This window comes from Anabrus simplex, chromosome 13, assembly GCF_040414725.1.
Source record: "Anabrus simplex isolate iqAnaSimp1 chromosome 13, ASM4041472v1, whole genome shotgun sequence".
In the NCBI taxonomy this organism is placed as follows: Eukaryota; Metazoa; Arthropoda; class Insecta; order Orthoptera; family Tettigoniidae; genus Anabrus; species Anabrus simplex.
Window position 1 is genome coordinate 89,732,170 of NC_090277.1, and position 25,096 is coordinate 89,757,265.

General features: G+C 42.1%; 1 protein-coding gene across 1 annotated transcript in view; it reads right to left on the reverse strand.

Moving 5' to 3' along the window:
- The window catches only part of LOC136885036 (uncharacterized), a 113,854-nt gene that overhangs the window by 16,728 nt on the left and 72,030 nt on the right, over positions 1-25,096 (reverse strand). Inside the window, exons 3-6 of the mRNA XM_067157421.2 lie at positions 19,676-23,589; positions 17,373-17,879; positions 10,937-11,218; positions 4,212-4,312 (exon numbers count right to left, since the gene is read on the reverse strand). Coding sequence (XP_067013522.2) covers positions 4,212-4,312; positions 10,937-11,218; positions 17,373-17,879; positions 19,676-23,582 — 4,797 coding nt within the window. The 5' untranslated portion in view covers positions 23,583-23,589. The remainder of the gene's footprint in view (positions 1-4,211; positions 4,313-10,936; positions 11,219-17,372; positions 17,880-19,675; positions 23,590-25,096) is intronic.

Genomic DNA, 25,096 nt, shown 5'->3' on the forward strand with positions numbered 1-25,096 from the left:
TCAATCATTAATCAATACTGATCTGCATTTAGGACAGTCGCCCAGGTGGGAGATTCCCTATCTGTTGTTTTCCTAGCATTTTCTTAAATGATTTCAAAGAAATTGGAAATTTATTGAACATCTCCCTTGGTAGGTTATTCCAATCCCTAACTCCCCCCCTTCCTATAAATGAATATTTGCCCTAATTCGTCCTCTTGAATTCCAACTTTGTCTTCATAATGTGATCTTTCCTACTTTTAAAAACACCATTGAAACTTATTCATCTACTAATGTAATTTCATGCCATCTCTCTACTGACGGTTTGGAACAGACCACTTGCTTAGTTTTCAAAAGGAGTATATTTATTACCCTACCTATTCAATACAATTAATACCACGTTATGTGGTTAAATAAACATTAGAAATTCTAAATTTTAAGAGGACATGTTTCACCCTTCTATTGTTGGGCATCATCAGCCTTATTTAATCTTAAAACAAGCATTGTTTAGAGGACACTGACATTTATAATTTATAAAGAATAGTAGTTATAATATATGATGCTGAGACATAACATATACAATACATGTTAAAATCATTGTAAACAAATTTAAAATCTTTGTCCAAAAGGAAATTTGTGTCATATAAAATTCTAAAAACAGCGCATGTCTGACACTGAAGTTGATTCTCTTTGTAAGAAAATTTGAGCATATACTTGCTTGGGACAGTTGTCAACACAAGTCTTCGATAGACTAGAATGGTTGAAATGTTGAGGTTGAATTTTGTTTATTTTTTGTGAACAGGAGCTAAAAAATATTGGCCAGGAGAAAAGGCAAATGTTTTAAATTATCATATTAAGTTGATTGATCCAAAAATTATCGTAACAGAACCAATGCAAAAAGACGTTGATGTGCTGGTTTTGAGACGAGTATATCAGAGTTTCCTTTCTCCTAAGTCTTCCTAGCTCAAACTTTGCAATATTTTTGTAACGCTACTCTTTGTCGGAAATCACCCAGAACAAATCGAGCTGCTTTTCTTTGGATTTTTTCCAGTTCTTGAATCAAGTATTTCTAGTGAGGGTCCCATACACTGGAACCATACTCTAGTTGGGGTCTTACCAGAGACTTATATGCCCTCTCCTTTACATCCTTACTAAAACGCCTGAATACCCTTATAACCATGTGCAGAGATCTGTACCCTTTATTTACAATCCCATTTATATGATTACCCCAATGAAGATCTTTCCTTGTATTAACATCTAGGTATTTACAGTGATCCCCATAAGGAACTTTCACCCCATCAACGCAGTAATTAAAACTGAGAGGACTTTTCCTATTTGTGAAAGTGACAACCTGACTTTAAACCCCTACTGTCCATCTCACAACATTATCGAGGTCATTTTGCAGTTGCTCACTATCTTGTAAGTTATTTCTCTATACAGAATAACATCATGTGCAAAAAGCCTTATCTCTGATCCCACTTCTTTACTCATATCATTTACGATATATAAGAAAACATAAAGGTCCAATAATACCGACTTGAGAAATTCCCCTCTTAATTATTACAGGGTCAGATAAAGCTTCGCCTACTCTAATTCTCTGAGATCTATTTTCTAGAAATATAGCCATCATGGTTATGACCATGGTTTCCCATACCTTCTCCCTGAAATTAGTGTAAGCAATTTAGCGTTGACAAGATTCTGACACCATAACCAGATAACCAGTGTACGTCATGTGGACGGAAAAATGACACCATTTTGGTGGATGGAAATGCATGTTTTGGGAGGATGTTGATGTTGGTCATATTAGATTAATAAATTAAAATTAAAATTCTGAAGACAGCGGAAAGAGGAGAAAATTATTTATTCCTTCTGATTTATCCAAAGTCTTTGTCTCCCCTGTTGAAGAAGTCAAAGGATGCATTATCTGTACCCCCTGCATAACGTAAAGGCTACTAAGAGGGGAATAACCAAAGAATCTGCACTTGCTTTCTCATCTTTTAATCCCTAAAAACATATCCAGTATTTTATGTTTTCCCATGTAGCAGAGAAAATTACTTACAGGGACAGGGAAGTTACACATGTAGTTGACCAGTCAAATAAACATAGAAATAAGAAATGAACACACAAAACAGGATGAACACGATGGCAGGTCAGTGGGAAGAGGGAGCGACAGAAATAGGAGATGAGGTCAAACATGGAAACAACAAAATATATTTCCAACTTCTTTTAAATCATTTTAAAAACAGTTAAACTACTGATCGGGAATCTGGGTGACAACCCTAAAATAAATCACTGGTGACTGACTGACAGTTATAATATTAAGTCCCTGTATTTTTATGGGAATTTCTATTAACATAATAGAACCACTGAATAAATTTAGACTCCCATCTTTTAACTCTAATATACTTATGACTATAAATTGTGAGTTGACCACTTGCAAGGACATCTTCAATTATCTTTCACAGTAAAGTCACATACAGTAGAACCCCGCTTAACCGGAACCCGGCTTAACCAAAATGCTCTGGCAAAAGTGTATTTTAATAATTTGTTTTTACGCTCTCGTTCTTAGCCGTTGATATTAGTAAATCTCTTGCTTTATATATGCTGAGAACTACCTTGCAAATCCTATTTTTATATTATGACATATGCCAGAATGCACGTGTAGCACAAAACAAAACAGTTTCTTACCCTCTAGTTCATTCCATGATACTGTACATTTTTTCTTGAACAAGCAGGAATTATTATTATTACTATATTATTCATCATGAAGATTATGCAGACAACTCTGACCTTGGCAATAGCAGTTCTGAGAATCGAGTTATATTAGATGATGGATTTAACGCATTCATTTCAAATTTTTCTTAAAATACAGTACCACACGCTTTAATTACAGTACTGTAATAAAATTACTGTATACAGTATTCAGTTCAGTAGTAACAAAATATGTTTCATTATTTCAGATTACTTTGCGCTTTGTTGAACAAAGTGGTGAACCTACACCAGCTGACGTATTGTTGATTGAATGGTGGCACGACATAGCTGCACGACAATGCTGCAACAAGAAAATCACTGATTTTATACAATGAGGGACATTATGTAAACATTTTAATGTAAATATACAGTATGCACCTTTACATAACAGAGTTTATACATTTTTATTTCGACATTTAACTTCCGAAAATATTTACCATGTGTCATCCGAAAAAAACGTGTCAACCGAAGTGGCTCCGCACGATTTATTTTGGATAAATGGGGTTCTACTGTAGTTATAAAACATTAAGGAGAGTATTTTAAATAATTACTTTTTAGATACTTTAAGCCATGAGTTATACAGTATCTGAATTTAACAGGGGATCGGTAACATTATGACTTATTGCGGATGCATCCATGACTACAAGTTGTATTAACTTCTAACACTGGTAGAACTGATCAATCAGAACAGTTCCAACCAGCAAATATGTGTTTTAGCATTACATTGAACTGCTTGGTGACAACTTTTAGTCCTTCATGAACTTCATGCACCTCTACAACAATGAGATATTCAAATTCAACCACCATGTCATAAAGCCCAGGTTGTCCAGAACTGGTTTCAGGAGCATTCTGGAGTGTTTCAGCAACTGCTATAGCCACCTCGTTCACCTGATATTAACCCTGTCGAGCAATCATGGTACGTCGTCTTGAGGTCCATTCACACCCAAGAACCTGCAACCTACAAACAGCAGGAAGCTGAGAGTAGATATCCAAATGGCATGGTTCAGAATCTCTCCAGGTGTGTTTCTTCCACGTGTGGAAATAATGCTATGATGAGTTGCTGAAGTTTGTTGAGCTAAAGGAGGGCCTACATGATACTAGAACCTTACCTAATGACTTTTGATATATCAATGTATGTAAGAGATAAGCTAAAAGTCTATTTCAAGTACAGTGTGGTTTTTGTAAATGTTATTTCGAGATGGAGAATGTATTAATTAAATTACACTACCTATTCAAGGAAATTGTGGATCATAATTATCACCAACTGAAAAATGTTAGTAATGCAGAAGTCTGCCAAGATAACTCTTGCATACAACCCTTGGAGTCATGGATACATACCACACAACCTAGCGCATTAGTTCAATAAAGTGAGAGTGAAGGACTTGGACACCCCTGAGTGGAAGTGAGAAGACGTGAGATATGAAGTCAAATTACCTAGATTTCAATCCCAATTACAATAAAGATATCCTCTTACTTTTCAGTACCTTAATGGCTTTCTTTGGACTTTTATTGTGGCCCAAGTCTGGCAGACATTGGAATGCCCTTTTGCTTTTCTTTGCTATGTCTTGAGACTTTTCCGTTGCTCCTGAAACAAAGTGGAAACATACAGAATGAGTTATTGTTTTGAACTGAGCATTCTTTGTGTATGTCTGGTGTAAAAATGGGAGACCATGGAATAGTTTATATCATGAGAGGGTATCATGTGATACTTTGAGACTGCTGAAGCCATTCTCACACAAGATCTCCTGAAAATGGATAGATACTTCAACACCTGGTGATTGAAACCCAATGTAAACAAAACAGAGATTAGTACCTTTCATCTAGACAACAGGATAGCCCATTACATTCCACAAGTTCAATTCAGAGGCCAACAGCTAAAATACTGTGTTTATCCAAAATACTAGGGTACTGTGCTGGATCACTCTTTGATGTATAAAGAACACCTCTGCAGAACAGCAACAATGTTTAAAACATGTAACAACATCCTTCAAAACTCAGTGGCACTAATTGGGGAGCAAATGCTAATGTCCTCCGAGCAACAGCTCTTGCCGTAGTATACCCAGTTGCAGAATATTGCAGCCCTGTATGCACAGCACAGCACAGCACAGCACAGCACAGCACAGCACAGCACAGCACAGCACAGCACAGCACAGCACAGCACAGCACAGCACAGCACAGCACAGCACAGCACAGCACAGCACAGCACAGCACAGCACAGCACAGCACAGCACAGCACAGCACAGCACAGCACAGCACAGCACAGCACAGCACAGCACAGCACAGCACAGCACAGCACAGCACAGCACAGCACAGCACAGCACAGCACAGCACAGCACAGCACAGCACAGCACAGCACAGCACAGCACAGCACAGCACAGCACAGCACAGCACAGCACAGCACAGCACAGCACAGCACAGCACAGCACAGCACAGCACAGCACAGCACAGCACAGCACAGCACAGCACAGCACAGCACAGCACAGCACAGCACAGCACAGCACAGCACAGCACAGCACAGCACAGCACAGCACAGCACAGCACAGCACAGCACAGCACAGCACAGCACAGCACAGCACAGCACAGCACAGCACAGCACAGCACAGCACAGCACAGCACAGCACAGCACAGCACAGCACAGCACAGCACAGCACAGCACAGCACAGCACAGCACAGCACAGCACAGCACAGCACAGCACAGCACAGCACAGCACAGCACAGCACAGCACAGCACAGCACAGCACAGCACAGCACAGCACAGCACAGCACAGCACAGCACAGCACAGCACAGCACAGCACAGCACAGCACAGCACAGCACAGCACAGCACAGCACAGCACAGCACAGCACAGCACAGCACAGCACAGCACAGCACAGCACAGCACAGCACAGCACAGCACAGCACAGCACAGCACAGCACAGCACAGCACAGCACAGCACAGCACAGCACAGCACAGCACAGCACAGCACAGCACAGCACAGCACAGCACAGCACAGCACAGCACAGCACAGCACAGCACAGCACAGCACAGCACAGCACAGCACAGCACAGCACAGCACAGCACAGCACAGCACAGCACAGCACAGCACAGCACAGCACAGCACAGCACAGCACAGCACAGCACAGCACAGCACAGCACAGCACAGCACAGCACAGCACAGCACAGCACAGCACAGCACAGCACAGCACAGCACAGCACAGCACAGCACAGCACAGCACAGCACAGCACAGCACAGCACAGCACAGCACAGCACAGCACAGCACAGCACAGCACAGCACAGCACAGCACAGCACAGCACAGCACAGCACAGCACAGCACAGCACAGCACAGCACAGCACAGCACAGGAAAAGTTGATGTCCAGCTGAATGATACCATGAGGACAGTGTCTGGCACACTTAAATCCACAACACTTCCAGTATTAACTAACATCCATCCTCCTCGCCTTCGAAGGCTAACTGCTCTGAACAAGGAATGGTTAAAATGTACTGCAAATACATTCTTGCTGATTCATCAGGACTGCAACCCTCAGAAGCATGGAAGGTTAAAATCTTGACATCCATCATGGCAACTAGGAAAGAGGCTGGTTGAATCACAGTACAACATGAATAATACCTGGAGGGAAGAGTGGGCTGCTTCAAACCCTGACCAGCTAGGGTTGATATCTGACCCGTGTGGGAAACTTGCTGGGTTCAACTTGCCAAGAAGAATCTGGGCTTCATTGAACTGAGTGCGAATCAGTCTTGGAAGATGCAACTTCTGGCTCCACAAGTGGGGAAAAATTTCCAGTCCTCGCTGCGACTGCGGTGATGCGGTTTAGACAGTCCACCATGTTGTGATGATGTGCCCACTTTGGAGCTTCCAGGGAGGATACCATGAACTTCATGCAGCAAGTGAAGAGGCAGTGAACTGGCTAAACTCTCTGGACATTAAACTAAAAGTTGTATTTCCATCCATTCATCCTTTGTCTGATTGTTGTTTTATCTGCTTTAAGTGTGTGTATATATCTAGTTTCTCTGTACCCATCATATGCCATAATTAATTAATTAATTAATTAATACAAATAAAATAAAATAAATAAATAAAAAATAAATAAGAAAAAAATAAATAAATAAAATAAATAAATAAATAAATAAATAAATAAATAAATAAATAAATAAATAAATAAATAAATAAATAAATAAATAAATAAATAAATAAATAAATAAATAAATAAATAAATAAATAAATAAATAAATAAATAAAATACTAATGATGAAAATGAGGGCTATTGGACTAGAAAAGAGAGTCATTGAAGGGTGCCTAAATTCTAGAAAATAAAACTCAGATAATTAGAATAGGTGAGGCAGTATCTGATCCTGTAATGATTAAGGGGTGGAGGGCATAGGGCAGAGTAATATTGGACCTTTATGTTTTTTGATGTATATATGTACATACTCCGTGCCTCAGGTGGCAGTGCACTGGCCTCTCATCACTGAGTTCAGTGGTTCAAATCCTGGTCACTCCACATGAGATTTGTGCTGGACAAAGCGGAGGCGGGACAGATTTTTCTCTGGGTACTCCGTTTTCCCCTGTCATCTTTAATTCCAGTAACACTCTGCAATATCATTTCATTTCATCTGTCAGTCATTAATCATTGCCCCGGAGGAGTGCGACAGGCTTCAGTAGTGGCGATTGGGAATTGGAAGGTGGGGGGAAAAAAATATACAGATAACAGAAAGTAGCCAGGTTGATGGATATAGCGGGGGGGGGGGGGGTACACACATGAAAACTGAGCAAAAAAGCTACAAAATGGTAAGCTTTTGATGCTCTTTGAGCGAATTTCGACAACTCAAGTGCAGCAATATTACACACTTATTACAATTAAATAGCATGATTATAAAATTAAAAAGCATTTAGTATTTGACTACACTCTAAGAAACAAACAGACAATATTAAAGAGACTGCCAGACTGACGAATGCATGCGGCAAGCATGTGAATCATACCTCAGTGTCCACGAACTTGGCAAAAAATATACCCCTGTTACCCTTCCTCATAGCATTTGCAAAGTCTCCACTACTTGCCGTGGCGCTACGAATGAGATGTGCGTATTTTTGATAATCATTTTGTTAATAATTAAAAATTTGCACAATTGGTTCTTTTTTTTTTAATAATTCCTAGTTTCTGCCGACTAAAATGGAATAAAAATGTAATGTTTTCTCTACAAAGTTAGGGGAAGACTGCCCCCCCCTTGCACCTATTGACTTGATTGAAGAACTGGAAAATATCCAAAGGAAAACAGCTCAATTTGTTCTGGGCGATTTGCGACAAAGGAGTAGTATTTTAAAAAATGTTGCAAAGTTTGTACTAGAAAGACTTGGGAGTAAGGAAACGAGTTGCTCGACTCAGTGGTATGTTCAGAGCTGTGAGTCGTGAGTTGGCATGGAATGACATTAGTACATGAAAAAGCCTGGGTTGAACTTTTAAAAGTAGGAAAGATCACAGTATAAAGTTGGAATTCAAAAGGACAAATTCGGGCAAATATTTATTTATAGGAAGATAAATTTGGGGTTCGAAGGATTTTTCAAGGGAAATGGGTGATAAATTTCCAAGTTTCTTGAAATCATTTAAGAAAAGTAATAATAATAATGTTATTTGTTTTACGTCCCACTAACTTCTCTTTTACGGTTTTCGGAGGCGCCGAGGTGCCGGAATTTAGTCCTGCAGGAGTTCTTTTACGTGCCAGTAAATCTACCGACATGAGGCTGACGTATTTGAGCACCTTCAAATACCACCGGACTGAGCCAGGATCGAACCTGCCAAGTTGGGGTCAGAAGGCCAGCGCCTTAACCGTCTGAGCCACTCAGCCCGGCATTTAAGAAAAGAGTAGGCACTCATAATAGGAAATAGAACAGAAAAAACCGTGACTATGTTAGTAGTGGTAGTGTATTAATTACCTGAAAGCAAAGGAATGATCTAAGGGAACAGATTTGACACAGACAGAAAGGACTGAACATAAACAGATCAGTCAGATCTTCAGTAGGATACAACACTTCTTCTTTCTGGTTTGCCTGTGTAGCCTTGCATGAGAATATTTCATTTAACCTGTGATCAACATACTTGGTCACAGAGGGCTCTAGTTTGTTTGTATGTTGTAGAAGATGCGTGCCATAAGTAACTATATTATAGTACAGTTCAACTTTCCACATTATTTTGAACACTGTAAACACATTAAATTCAACATTGTACAAAATAATTTCTTTTGAAGTATGAAGATATGTGCATGGACCCTTCTCATAACCAGTAAAACTTGCTCAAAGCGGAATCGCAATGGACAAATAATTTTTCCGACTTAGACAAGTTTCCGCATTACACAAAACATCAGGATTATGCCTTTAAACAGTAATTTTTAAATATTGTATAGAGCTTACCTCTATCTGTCTACGCATGACGCTTGGCTACCAGACAGATGTACATAGTATTGTAGTACACTGATTTGTTTATAATTATATCTTGTTTTGATCTTCATCTTTCATCTTCTTTCCTTCTCCTTCCGTCTCCTCCTCTTTGTCGGACCGCGTTAACTCTTGTTATATTTGGCAGTGAACTTTGCTTTCTTTTGAGTCCCTAATACCGTCATTCTTTCTGAGTGGGCCTGCTTGCGTTCCTCTGTCAAAGGCATCTTCCGGTTTGATCTGTAACACTTGAAGGTCTTCTTTGGTGCTTCTAAACCGAAGCATTGTGGTTTGAGATTTTGAACCAAAGAAGTGAAAGATCTGTTTGGTCAACCTGTTCCCATCCATTTGTTTGAGGTGACTATAAAATTGTGCCCGTCTTTTGTGGATCGTGTCTGCAACTTTCTCTATTTTGATATAGACTTCCTTACTGGATATTTCTTGGTGGATGCCATTCTTATAGCTGGATCCCATGATTCCCCTAATTATTCTGCATTCCTTTTAATTATTATTTTAGGAAGGCTCGGCTTGTGCCGGTAACATAGTGGGCTGACTCGGCCTAAGCAAGGAATCACCCTCTTGATTATGAAACTATAGGTACATATTTACAACATATACATTTATACAATAAATATGCACAGATGATGTCGCTAAACAACTTATTTCCCCGTTTTGGGAATCTGTTCTTCACTATTACTGGAACTGCGGCCTGGAACTTCATGCTGTGGTTTGCGTAAGTCAGAGGAAAAGTCATTCCTAGAAACTTTCTCACAATGTGGCAGATGCTCAGAAGGGTGGCTTTCTGTGGTTCTACGTACGTGTGATGATGCAGGTTTAATGCAGCCAGAGAGCTGTGCAAGCTTTTTGGAATAACACCAGTACATCATATTACTATCATCATCATCATCATCATCATCATCATCATCATCATCATCATCATCATCATCATCATGACAAACAGAATGATACACAGTGTATCATTTTGGCACTATCAACAACACTATTTCAGAATGCTGGATATATGCTCCTTAAACTTATTTCCATCATAAAACTCTATACATTACTTCACAACACTAAGCTTTCTTCCCTAGATCAAGCAAACTTGCTCCCTCTTCTTTCTAATCATCTTTCTGAATGTAGTCCTGAGGTGAGCTGAGTACATTAGTTCAAGAAGGGTAGAAGAGTTAGATGTCATGGCAAATTGTTTTAGGTCACAAAAGCACAGTTGGCCTGTTCATAGGTTCAGATCTTGTTCTGAACTTCATCTTCTCGTTTCCTCCTCCTTTCTCAGCCTTTCTCACTGCTTGAAGAAGTGTAGCTGATTCAAAAATGTGGTGCGTTGTTGTGATTGGTTAATCATTTAAAATTATGTCCTGTGCCTCACTGGGAACGTTTCTAGCTTGACACAAGTTGGTTATCGCCGATGCATTTTCAAGCACTTCATTAGTTCCACCATCCATATTTTCTCTCTCCAAACATGTGTGTCAGTTTGTCCAAACAGTGACATTGATCATACCAGCATGACAAATGTACAATATTGCACATAGAAACTACATAATTTTCTGCATTGTACAAGTAGATGTTAAAGAATATTTCATTTTTCGTTTCCATTTTCGTGCTGAGGAGATTTTGCATTATACAAAAGTAAAAACCTTATAATGCCATAAGCTTCGCCAGACCGAGAAAATCATTTGTAGTGGACAACTTTGTGCTTTATTCACGTTCCGCTTTGAGCACATTTTACTCTATAAACAAACTTCCATAGATGTAGTGTCTACCTTGATTTGGGTTCCTGAGCGTGACGGTCCAGTGGTGAGGGGGCGGTAACACCGGCTGTGCGGGAGGCAAGAAGTGGTCCTGCTGGGTTCTCTCCTCCACGTCGTGACTGTTGGTCGTCGTGTTGGTGTTATTGTTGTTGTTGTCCTCCCCGAGCCCCGAGTCCGACTGACTGTTGGGAGGCCGACGACCACATGACGGGAAGGAGACCCTCATTTCGAGGTCTGGGGCCTGCTGGCTGTAGCCGTTACTACCTGCCACTGTTAGTGTCCAACCTCCAGCACCTGTAACCAGAACACACAACTTACAGTCAGATGGAATCTCTTGATATACTGTAGAGTTGGTTTGATGAAATTTTCAGAACCATGAATGTGTGAAACAGTTTTGTTGTGAGTGTGCTGTGAGGAAGGGTAGTAAAAGTGTATTTCTGCAAAGGTCTAGGACACTGAGGTATGTTTCAGCCTCTTGCCATGTGCATTCATCAGTCAGAGTTTGTCATTCAGTCAATTCAGTCAGTTCTCTCTAGTGTCTGTTACTTCGTTAGTGTGAAGTCAAGTCAATCAATCAATACTGATCTGCATTTAGGGCAGTCGCCCAGGTGGCAGATTCCCTATCTGTTGCTTTCCTAGCCTTTTCCGAAATGATTTCAAAGAAATTGGAAATTTATTGAACATCTCCCTTGGTAACTTATTCCAATCCCTAACTCCCCTTCCTATAAATTAATATTTGCCCCAGTTTGTCCTCTTGAATTTCAACTTTATCTTCATACTGTGATCTTTCCTACTTTTATAGACGCCATTCAAACCTATTCGTCTACTAATGTCATTCCACGCCATCTCTCCGCTGACAGCTCGGAACATACCACTTAGTTGAGCAGCTCTTCTTCTTTCTCTCAATTCTTCCCAACCTAAACACTGCAACATTTTTTTAACGCTACTCTTTTGTCGGAAATCACCCAGAACAAATCGAGCTGATTTTCTTTGGATTTTTTCCAGTTCTTGAATCAGGTAATCCTGGTGAGGGTCCCATACACTGGAACCATACTCTAGTTGGGGTCTTACCAGAGACTTACATGCACTCTCCTTTACATCCTTACTACAACCCCTAAACACCCTCATAACCATGTGCAGAGATCGGTACCCTTTATTTACAATCCCATTTATGTGATTACCCCAGTGAAGATCTTTCCTTATATTAACACCTAGATACTTACAATGATCCCCAAAAGGAACTTTCACCCCATCAACGCAGTAATTAAAACTGAGAGGACTTTTCCTATTTGTAAAACTCACAACCTGACTTTTAGCCCCGTTTATCAACATACCATTGCCTGCTGTCCATCTCACAATATTTTCGAGGTCACGTTGCAGTTGCTCACAATCTTGTAACTTATTTATCACTCTATAGAGAATAACATCATCCGCAAAAAGCCTTACCTCCGATTCCACTCCTTTACACATATCATTTATATATATAAGAAAACATAAAGGTCCGATAACACTGCCCTGAGGAACTCCCCTCTCAACTATTACAGGGTCAGACAAAGCTTCACCTACTCTAACTCTCTGAGATCTATTTTCTAGAAATATAGCAACCCATTCAGTCACTCTTTTGTCTAGTCCAATTGCACTCATTTTTGCCAGTAGTCTCCCATGATCCACCCTATCAAATGCTTTAGACATGTCAATCGCGATACAGTCCATTTGACCTCCAGAATCCAAGATATCTGCTATATCTTGCTGGAATCCTACAAGTTGAGCTTCAGTGGAATAACCTTTCCTAAAACCGAATTGCCTTCTATCGAACCAGTTATTAATTTCACAAACATGTCTAATATAATCAGAAAGAATGCCTTCCCAAAGCTTACATACAATGCATGTCAAACTTACTGGCCTGTAATTTTCAGCTTTATGTCTATCACCCTTTCCTTTATACACAGGGGCTACTATAGCAACTCTCCATTCATCTGGTATAGCTCCTTCGGCCAAACAATAATCAAATAAGTACTTCAGATATGGTACTATATCCCAACCCATTGTCTTTAGTATATCCCCAGAAATCTGATCCATTCCAGCCGCTTTTCTAGTTTTCAACTTTTGTATCTTATTGTAAATGTCATTGTTATCATACGTACATTTTATTACTTCTTTGGCCTTAGTCTCTTTCTCTATCTCGACATTATCCTTGTAACCAACATTCTTTACATACTGCTGACTGAATACTTCTGCCTTTTGAAGATCCTCACATACACACTCCCCTTGTTCATTAATTATTCCTGGAATGTCCTTCTTGGAACCTGTTTCTGCCTTAAAATACCTATACATACCCTTCCATTTTCCACTAAAATTTGTATGACTGCCAATTATGCTTGCCATCATGTTATCCTTAGCTGCCTTCTTTGCTAGATTCAATTTTCTAGTAAGTTCCTTCAATTTCTCCTTACTTCCACAGCCATTTCTAACTCTATTTCTTTCCAGTCTGCACCTCCTTCTTAGTCTCTTTATTTCTCTATTATAATAAGGTGGGTCTTTACCATTCCTTACCACCCTTAAAGGTACAAACCTGTTTTCGCATTCCTCAACAATTTCTTTAAACCCATTCCAGAGTCTGTTTACATTTTTATTTACTGTTTTCCACCGATCATAGTTACATTTTAGAAACTGCCTCATACCTGCTTTATCAGCCATATGGTACTGCCTAACAGTCCTACTTTTAAGACCTTCCTTTCTATCACATTTATTTTTAACTACCACAAAAACAGCTTCATGATCACTAATACCATCTATTACTTCAGTTTCCCTATAGAGCTCATCTGGTTTTATCAGCACCACATCCAAAATATTTTTCCCTCTGGTTGGTTCCATCACTTTCTGAATCAGCTGTCCTTCCCATATTAACTTATTTGCCATTTGTTGGTCATGCTTCCTGTCGTTCGCATTTCCTTCCCAATTGACATCTGGCAAATTCAGATCTCCCGCTACAATCACATTTCTTTCCATGTCGTTTCCCACATAGCTGACTATCCTATCAAATAATTCCGAATCCGCATCAGTGCTACCCTTTCCCGATCTGTACACTCCAAATATATCAAGTTGCCTATTATCTTTAGAAATGAGCCTTACACCTAGAATTTCATGTGTCTCATCTTTAACTTTTTCGTAGCTTACAAATTCTTCTTTCACCAGAATGAAAACTCCCCCTCCCACCTTTCCTATCCTATCTCTACGATACACACTCCAGTGCCGTGAGAAAATTTCTGCATCCATTATATCATTTCTCAGCCATGATTCAACTCCTATTACAATATCTGGTAAATATATATCTATTAAATTACTTAATTCTATTCCTTTCTTTACAATACTTCTACAGTTCAACACTAACAATTTTATGTCATCCCTACTTGATTTCCAGTTCCCTAGGCCATCCCGTTTCCCTGAATGTACCTCCCTATTACCCTTCCAAACAAATTTCCTAACTTATACGTACCACTGCGGTTTAAATGAAGGCCATCCGAGCGCAGATCCCTTTCTCCTACCCACCCATTAGGATCTAGAAATTTCACTCCCAGTTTCCCACATACCCACTCCATAGTCTCATTTAAATCCCCAATCACCCTCCAGTCAGTATCCCTCCTACACAGTATTCCACTAATAACAATCTCCGCTTTCTTAAACTTCACCCGTGCTGCATTTACCAGATCCCACACATCTCCAACTATGTTGGTACTTATATCAGCTTTCCTTACGTTGTTGGTACCAACGTGAAACACTACCACCTTCTCCTTCCCCTCCTCCCTCTCTTCTACTTTCCTCAACATCTGCCTCAACCTAATTCCTGGATAACATTCTACCCTGGTTCCCTTTCCTCCACACACTTTCCCCACGTGTCTAACGACGGAATCCCCCATGACCAGAGCCTCAACCCTACCCACCTCATTTGATCCCCTCCCCTCCTGGTTAGCCCTATCTTTCCTGATAGCTGTAGAAGCTACTTCCTCCTCCCCTTTCTCCTTCCCATGACCCTGTTCCACCTGTCTTTTCCTATCCTCTACTCTACATTTCCCTTTCCTACCTTTTCCCTTCCTCCTACTTCCACGCATCTCAGCAACAGTTCCCTGTCCCTCATCTTCCCTCTGTTGTTCTACCTGGAGTGACTCGTACCGATTTCGCACAGACACCTGTCCTGAATTCTGATCCTGAATAGAGCCCTTGGCCTGCAATCTCCTTCCCCTTAGAACATTAGACCACCTGTCTTACGTTGGTGCATAAGTCGGTAGCATTTTTGTTTTGCGAGTTGGTACTCTGGTTGCTATGGTTTTGTTTATAAATTCGAATATTTCCGACATATTCTTCTCTTTGAGTTCAGTAGAGGAGAGAAAGCAGCGGAGGCGCACAGAAACATTTTGCGCCATGTATGGGGATAATGCCAATTCAGAGAGCACAGAAAGAAAATGGTTTTCATGTTTTAAGGAGAATCGTTTTGACATCAGAGACTCTCCACATTCTGGAAGACCTTAGGAAGACCACATAAACACATTAATCCAAAATGATCCATGTCAGTGTTCTCAATAACTGGCAAATGTGATGAACTGTGATCATTTCACCATTGTGTGACATTTCCATTCAATGGGCAAGGTCCAAAAATAAGGTGTGTGGGTACCGCCATATTCTAAGCCAAAACCACAAAAATCAGCGGGTGGTCATATGTGCATCTCTGCTTGCTCATCATTGATTGGCTCGTGAACAACACTGACCATTCCTAACCCGTGATGAGTAATGGTGTCTCTATGCTAACATAAGGAAAAGAAAGGAATGGTCGAGCCCAAACAAAAAAGCAACTCCCCATACAAAGACCTGCGTGCATCCACAAAAGTTAATGTTGTACATCTGGTGGAACAGTGACAGTGTGCTGTACTACGAATTGCTTTCCCAAGGTGTAACCATCACTGCTGACATTTATTGCCAACAACTTAGATGTTTTGCAGATGCAATCAAAGAAAAACGATCAGCAAGACTGGGTGAAGTGATGCTGCTCCATGATAATGCCCGACCACACTCCGATAACCTGACAAAAAACATTGTACAGGACTTGGGTTGGGAAGTCATTCCACATCCACCTTATTCACCTGATCTTGCACCCTCATAATTTCACCTTCTCCGCACTCTATCGAACAACCTTCAAGGAATTTCCTTTCTGAATGAAAATGAGTTCCGAATATGACTGGACGAGTCATTTGACTCAAAACTACTCGATTTCTACAGGCGCGGAATCAAAAATTACCCCAGTGTTGTCAGACTGTTGTAAATAGTGCAGGAGAATATATTACTGATGATTAACTTCCCTTTCATGTGTATCTGATATGTTTAATAAACTTATGGAAAAACACTATGAACTTGCGTACCAACCCAATACTAAATGATTTTTAACTGTATCATCACTCCGTACTTCTATTTAATATTAATACATGTGTAGTTATTGTTCCTTTTGTGAAACTTTTATTCTATAATACTATTATTACCGTATCGCACTTAAGTTGGTACACTGTGATCCTTTACCTCTCTGTTGAAATTCACGCTGAAAGCATTAAAAATCTTACTGTTTTGTACCTACAGTTTCCAATATTCATGCAATCTCCTCTCAGCTATATCCCTGAAACCTTGGAACTTCTTGCTGTCTATTTATTTCTGCAAGTGATAAATTTCAATTTGAGCCTGTATTGTCATTAATAATTATTAACTTGTGAAAGCTTTACATCAAATGTTCCACCTTTACAGTACCATAAATCATCCTTATTGATAAGACTACATTAAAATATATTAATGAGACATGTTTTGTCCCACTTTCGAGACATCTTCAGTCACAAACAAGAAACATTAAAAATATGGTAAGGACATGATGAAACCATCAAATAAAAAGTCTGTGCATTTTACAGTGCAATGTGTTGGCAACTTATCAAGTCCTGAGTCTTAAAACTGACACGAACATGAATATGATGTGAGTCACAACATCCAAATGTTGCACAGGTTAATATATTACCATGTCTGTATTAAATCTGTGCAATTCATGGTCATAGTGGTACATTACCCTGTGCACGTTGTGATTCACATCATATTCATGATCATGTCAGTTTTAAGACTCAAGACTTGACAAGATGCCAACACATAAACTTTTTATCTCATGGTTTTATCATGTCCTTACCACATTTTTAATGGTTCTTGTTTGTGACTGAAGATGTCTCGAAAGCAGGACAAAACATGTTTCATTACTACATATTGATGTAGTCTTATCAATAATGACAATTTATGCTACTGTGAAGGTAAAGCATTTGATATAAACCTTGCACAAGTTAATATTCATTTTTGTGCACAACCCCCCTACACTTCTAATACCCAACTGGTGCTGCTGTTTTAGCCAGTTACATACATAAGCAGACCTCACCTGCTGCTCCCTGCTGGTAAGGATAAGAACACGCCGGCTGTGTCCTTGTTCGTGATCGGTGTCTGGAGGCTCTCCTCAGTGGCTGACGAGCCGGGGGCCATCTCACGGGCAGCATGGCGGGGCTGGGGGAAGGTTCAGGCTCCGAGTCACTCGAGGCGCTGGAAGTCACCGACGAGGACTCTGAGCCAGCCAGTTCCCCAGAGCCCTCCAGCAGTTTGGGCACGACCAGTCTAGGGCTGGGGAGTTGCAGGTACACGGTGCTCGCCTCTGAGTCTGGCTTGTCGATAGAGAGGATGGAGGTTCGCCGGGAGCTGTTGGCACTTCCTGGCAGCTCTGGAAGGAGAGAGCTGTTGTTGGTGATGGCAGTGACTGTCGTATGTGGCCGGTGGGAGACAGACACTTGTCTCAGTCTGTCGTCCTCCGCGCCCACCACGGTCACCGTCCGCACCGGAGGAGGCCTGGATGGCCGCCGTCTTCTCTCCTCCTTGTCCGACACGTTGTTGGATACTGAAATGTAAAGGAATCTTATCAAAGATGACAGTGGAGCTGATGATTGTTATAGTTAGAGCTCAAATGTTTAGGCAGGAATAGGTCAGAATGCAAACTAATTTGGCTCGTCTGACCCTATCTTCTGTAATGTACTGAGAGTTACATAACTTCTAGTGGTTCTAATAGGATGATGATTATGCTGATGCTTGTTGTTTAAAGGGAATTTCCCGGATGCGAGCTCACAGCTGCGCACCCCTAACCGCACGACCAACTCTCCAAGAAAGTTACAAGTTACAATCAATCAAAACAACAGAAAAGTTCTCAAACATCAAAATTGACATTAGGAAAAGATGAATGACATTCTTCGGCGATCTGACTAGATTACCACAAAATCAAGTGACAAAAAGGATAATAGGTTATGTAACCTCGCTTAAGAACTCAACACCCTGGCTTAACGAGAGGACCTCAAAAACGCAAACAGAAGTTCAACAGACATCCTAGAAAGAGACATATTTAGACACAAAGTACACAACTGGGAATTTATATCAGAGCAACCACAACAAAAACAGAACAGACCAACGTAAAAAAGTCTTCTCGGAATGAATGAAAACCTATTGGATAAACGAGAAGAACCCACAGAAGAAATGAATGAGTTATTTGCTTAACGTCTTCCAATATTGCGAGAATTCGCTAATAATAATAATAATAATAATAATAATAATAATAATAATAATAATAATAATAATAATAATAATAATAATAATAATAATAATAATAATAATACATTGTTTGTAGGTCCAGTCCTTGTCTCGATTCTCTACAGGGTCGGGTATGAGGTGAGATGAATCTGTCGTGGCGGATTTTTATGACCGAATGCCCTTCTTGACGTCAATCTCATCAGAGGAGTTACTGAGATGAAATGAATGACGTGATATATGATAGTAGGAAGGGAGAGGATGAAACCCGGTGCCGGCACATAGCCTACCCCTGTCGAATAGCACCAAGGGGTCTGCTCAAGGCTTAACGTCCCCATCCGACGGACGAATCACCATCAACAGCTCATATACCCTCACTCCATATGAGCAGTGCGGAGAGGTTTGGAATTTCATCCAGGCTTTTGGCACGTGATCTAAGGATTAGAAATTGTATACCACCACCTCCCCTACCCTGCCGGCCAACATTCTGATGGCGAAAACGGGACTCGAACCGATTAACCACCGAGTCAGACCGTATAGACTTCAACGCCTCAACGATCATGGCCATCAGGGGGCTTAATAATAATAATAATAATAATAATATTAATAATAATAATAATAATAATAATAATAATACCAGGTCTAGAATGCCTTATCTTTTTTTTTTACAATTCATGAGCTTTACCATTCTTTTGTGAATATTCTCATTTTTCTTCATTTTATCGGAACCCTCTATCTTATCTCTGGGTGGAGTCTAGGAATGCATTATCTGTACCCCTAGCGTGTCATAAGAGGTTCTCTAGTCTTCTAATTCCAAAAACATATTTATGATTGTAATAGAGCTGTTCGAAGTTCTTTGACATGAACACGTCTTATGGCTGGGGTTCATCCGAAAATTTGTGTAGAGTAACGCTACAAAATGTGTGATGGAAATGACGTCACATTTTTCGTTACCGTAGGCCTTCGTCGCCAAAGATGATGCGGCTACAAATTAAGGTCATTTAACACAGAGTTGGGAGTGCTCCTTGATAATACATTTTTATTTATTAAAAAGACATATTCATGAATAGCTTTTCGTAAAGGATTTTTTTATGTTAAGAAAAGAGGAAAGGTACATACCGTCCTCAGTGTTACTATCATCTGGAGTTCCACGGGTGCCCTTGAGGAGGTAGAAGTTGATCCATCCTTTGGAGAGGGTCAGTAGATCCTGTTCCTCCTGATGGGGTTCTAAGGCCGCCTTCCCTTTATATGTATCTACTCTCATCTTGTCGTTCACTTCTGTCAATGGCGCTGATGGCGGATCTTCAGCTGGTGCAGGTGGCTTTCCTCCCGCTTGTTTCCCTGGTCTCCTTGCCGGGGTCCTCGCCGACATGTTCTTGGAGATACCACCCCTCCTGCCGGGACTGGTTCCACTCGTGCTACTGCTGTATTCGGGCGTGGTTGCCACATTGCTGGACCTCGCTTGCCGCGGCCTGGTCCTCAGAGGAACTCTGCTGTATGGAAGAACGTCCATGTTACTACAATGATGCTTCACCCTCGGAATTTCAGTTACTGGCCTGTTCACCACTGGCAACGACGACCGTCTGCCTTTCTCCAGTGCAAGTTTCGCTTGATCCTCTGTTGACGATTCTATGGAACCGCTTTTCTCTTCTGGAATCACTTCAAACTGTTGCTGAAATCTACCCCCTAGGAGATTTGCCGACCTCCTAATGGGAGGTGATTGCTGCAATGGTCTTACCATACGTCTGACTGGTAACTGTGAGGGTTTTTGAGGGAAGTTAGATGGGGGTATCGACTGCGGGACAAGTTTGCGGGACACGATCGGGGACTTCTTGACGGGTATTGCAGACTTATGCTGTGGTTCTTTACTCGTCTGTCTTGGGGTCTGCTCCGGGGACTCCTCCAGAATGGTCTCGTCGGCCACTTTATCGGAGTGTAACGGCGTGATTGGTCTTTGAATGGGGTCTGTCATGGCTTCGTCCTCCGGAGTGCTCTCCAACTGTGCAATATTTTGCAGCTCGGCACACTCACTGTCGGACTCAAACTGGAGTGCTGGATCACCCGAGGACTCGCACTCCATCACAGTGACGACAGGCAGCTCCTCTCCAGGCTGCGCGTTACTCTTCTGCGGTGAAGAACCCTCAGCACACTCCTCTGGTGCTGTCTGAGTTGAGATTGTCTTGTGCCTATTCTGTGACTTCTCACTCTTATCGGAGTCTTTGAATGATTTATTACTATCCGATTTACTCTTAAAAGATTTCCTCGATGATGGCGTTCTACTCAGCTCCGAGTCTGGGCTCTCTTGCTTTTTCTGCTTCTTCAACTGCATTTGTCTCTGCCGCTGTGAGAGTTTTTCTTTTAATTTTTCTGGCATGCTCTCAGACAGGAGGTGATTTTCATCGCTCCCCTTCTCACTGAGAGGTGGACTGGTTTCCTCTCCAATAGCGACAAAGAAGGCTTTACCCTTGCCTCTCGGAGTCGCTATATTGACCCTCCTAGAACCACTACCGTCAGGCAAGAGGTTGGATATATCACCTCTCACTGGCTTGCTGTCATGCTTGCTCGCGCGAAAATCACCTCCTCGATCATCCAGGCTGTCTGGGATACTAATCCCTTCAGAGTCGCTGTTGCTGTTGCTGGAGCAATCTCCGGAGGACGTGTTCACCAGCATGGACAAGGTCCGGGGCATTGCCGAATACCGCGGCACGACCAACTCCTGTTCCTCCTCAGGCGGTGGTCTGTAAGGACTGCCAGTTCCAACGCAAGCGGTTAGAGGGTCATCAATTGGCGCAGGTGAACGGTAGGGTGCGCTAGCCGATGTTAACAACTTCCGATGCACCCAGAACCTTTGTCTCTGATGAGTCTCGCGCAATTCTTTGTCCTCTTCGCTCTGTTTTGTCCAGTGATAAGGGGCATATATATCGACTGGATTATCGACTGACCTCCGTTCACCCTGAATGAGGTCCCTTGCCCCTCCTGCCTTCAGGGCAACTGGCGGAGAAAGGACAGTGAATGTCTCAGTCGTACTTCTCGAACCTAACAATCTGACGGGCTTTTTATTATTAGTCTTTACTACACTTTTACCCTCCTGCTCTGATGATGAATACTCCCCACTCTCCCTCATTTTCACCTTACTCTCCTCGGAATCTTGCCTTGTGAAATTTGTGTCACTAGACGCCACACTTCCCTTTTCTCCAAGGCTACCGATGTCCTTGCAAGACATGTTCGACGGATCGAAGATCTCTACTGCATGCATCTTCTCGTGCCAGTGGTCCATGCCAAGTGTTTCGGACGTACCACAAAACCTCGCCATTGTGTTCTCATTCATTGACAACTTCCTACCTTCCCCTGATTGGTCCCTGACAGACACGATGGCCATAGCCAGAATTAAACTGCTGCAGTTATTGTCTTTTACTGAGAAGGAATAACTCTCTTTGGCAGCTTTCATCCACGGGGGCGAGTTGGCATTCTCGTCCATGAAGGCGATGTGGTCCATGCTGTAGTTACTGAGTGAAGTGGAGGAAGATTTACGGCAGTTATTAATGAGTTCCGATTGACTGTGGACTATTTCCTGGTTGGGGGTGAGAACAGTGGATGCAGGGGTGTCTCCTCTGGTGGAAGTCACGCTCAACGTGGCATCTTGAGTGGACAGTGAGTGTTCGCTCTGTGGCTGATCCAGTGTCATGGAGCTCGTGGTAGTAGCGGGAGTCTCCGACTCGCAGGTGGGATTCACGGGGGTAATACTACACGACTCCGATGCGCGGTCTTGATCTGCAGGAGTACTGCAGCATTCCGAAGGTGTCGTAAAACTAAGCTCAGTGACAGGTGTCCCGCTGCTATTGCCAGACGCCAGTGATCTGTCTGATGGCGTCGAACTGGAAGAGTCTTTATCATCCGGTGACTCGTGAGAGAGAGGGGGCGGTGGGGTTGGTTTGTGGATCACAGTGACCGGCAAATACTGCATTTTCGCTTCCGTACTTTCCTCAACCTCCTCCTGTTCAGTTTGCGATGGTTTGTCTTGAGCACTTCCTAACCTATCCCTTGAGGGAGCAACGCCCTCCTCATTCTCATGCAAAGTTTCTGAAGTCACTGATGTCACTGTAGTGGAGATATCACTACTTATATTTTCCTCAGCACTAACATCGTCCTTGGGCGAATCGTTGTCAACTTTCTCACTTCCTCCATCGGGGGTTTTAGACTTAACAACATCCGAACATTCACTACCATTCACAGTCGTACTTTCCGAGGTTAAACCGGAACTTACACCGCCATCCGCAGCGGAATTTTCACCACAATACTCTACAGAAGTTAATGAGGAACTCGTTGGCTCAGAGGATGACTTACTGTCCGAGCTGTGGGTAGGAGAAGTTGTACTCTTCAACACATCTGAGCTCTGCTGGTTGGTGTTTTCTGGAGAAGATCTGTCTTTACTGTTACTTACATTAACACCAGCTTGATTTTCGGATGAATGCTCTTCAGATATTTCTAAAGAAGGGGTTTTGCTCGAGGTCTGTTCTTTGCTTGTTGTTTCCACTGTCGTGGTCGTCACTACATTTGACGAGGAAATCTCACCACTAGCCAGCAACGTCTTGTTGTCCGTGCTAGTGCTGCCTTGAGAGAGCTCTATTGACGAATCTTTTAAGTTCATTGTAGTCTTCTCTGAGACTGATTCACTCTCAGAAGCTGGTCCGGTGCTTGAAGAGGGTTGCTGGCGCTCTCGATGCGTGTTACTGTTAAACCCTTGGCTAGAAGTTGGTCGCGAGGGATGTCTTGCAGGTGGGTCCCTCCTGGAGGAAGGTCCCGCGCGGTGGTTGCTCGAGAAGTTGGTCGTGGAGGGCGACGCCCTGCCCCCACTTGTTTCCGGTGTCGGGGCCGGCACAGTGGCCACGCCGCTGTCACTGCTTTCGGAGCGCTGCTTGGTGAGCACGTACTTCCTCATGACCGTCTCGGGAACAGAGTAGCGCCGGTGAGGCAGTGGTGGCCGGAGATGAGCTGCTGCACGACTCATCCTAGCGCCAGTGCCCATAGCGTTCCTAGAACAGACATCCAATATGAAGAACAGTACTCACATGGATCAATTCAAAATGTCAAACTTATACAGTCGAACCTGCCCTAACGGACACCCATATTCAGCGGACACCTCCCGATACGGACAATTTTCCTCGCAACCGATTTTATTTTACATAAGAGACGTGTTAAATTGGTCTCATTTACGCGGACACCTCGAACTCCGGACAGCGGACATCGCCATTTGTCCCGCCCACTTGACTTAAGCGGACACTTTACACGTTGCAGGACAATTTATTACGCCGGACCACATGTCATCCTTTCTTTTAAAATCATTCTTAAGACATAAGGAAATCCCTTTTGAATGTTTGTACTATTTCGAGTGCAAGGGGAGAGAAAGTACATCGGAATGCAGTTCTACCTAGTGGTGTATAGGCCTATTCCGAGAATTCTAATTGCCCAGAAATGCTGCCAGAGACTGTTGACTCACAAGTTACCTGGGGATATTCTTCCCTTCTTACATCATTCTATTCATAACTCGGATTGTCGCTGATAAGGTCGAGCTCAGGTAGTCAACTTGAAAAGGAAATGACAGTACAGGCGCCAATTAGTGAGACAGAAATACCGCAGCATTTTAGTTGTCTGTTAAACATGAGTAACAGGGGAATACTTCACGAAGCTGTAATGTTTGTAAATGATGTCAAATCAGTTATAATAACTCTCTATGAAATACTAACACAGAAATGACATAGATAATAAACATAAAGATATGTATGCTTATATTTAAGGTGTATGTTCTTTGCCGTTAAAATGTTCGATTATTTTTTACAAACTTGTTTTAGCGGACACCTCTCGTAACGGACACATTTCCTCGGAACCGACGGTGTTCGCAGAAGGGAGGTTCGACTGTATCTATAAAATCAAAAGTAAATTTGTTTGTTCACTAGTTATACAAATCTACACGCCTCGACTGATCAGTACCAACATTTACATCAAGGCGCAAGAGGCACCCGGGCGGGTCGTAGAGGCGGTTCTATTGTCAAGTTTAAATGTGAACTCATGTTGTAAAGGGACACAAAAACAAAGCAAAAAGTAGGCGGTAGGGTGTCACGATTGTAACGGCCCCCCAAAATTGAGGCTTTCCTAGACTTAATCAGTGGCACCGACTTTGGGGGCAAGGCCTTTTCTGTACATCCCCCCCCCCCAAGTGATCTTAGGCAGACACAGTGCCATTTTGCACCCCTCCCCCAAATTCTCCTCCTAGATGTTAAGTCCCTTTAAAACGTTGCGATTTTTGTGTAGTCTTCGGAGCCCCGAGTCAAGAACTACAACGTAATAAGGTTTGAAAATGAAGTCCCAAGGTTGGTTCTCTCAGGTCTGCTGCGCGATAGGTTGAACTGCGCTGATGGGGTTATACCGAGAGAGCCCGGTGAGCTCTCCCCCAACGGACTTGCTAGATGATTTTATATCAAGGAATGAGATTAGAAAGCGGGCATTCCTTCAGAGAACTACATTTCCCAATGTGCATCCGGT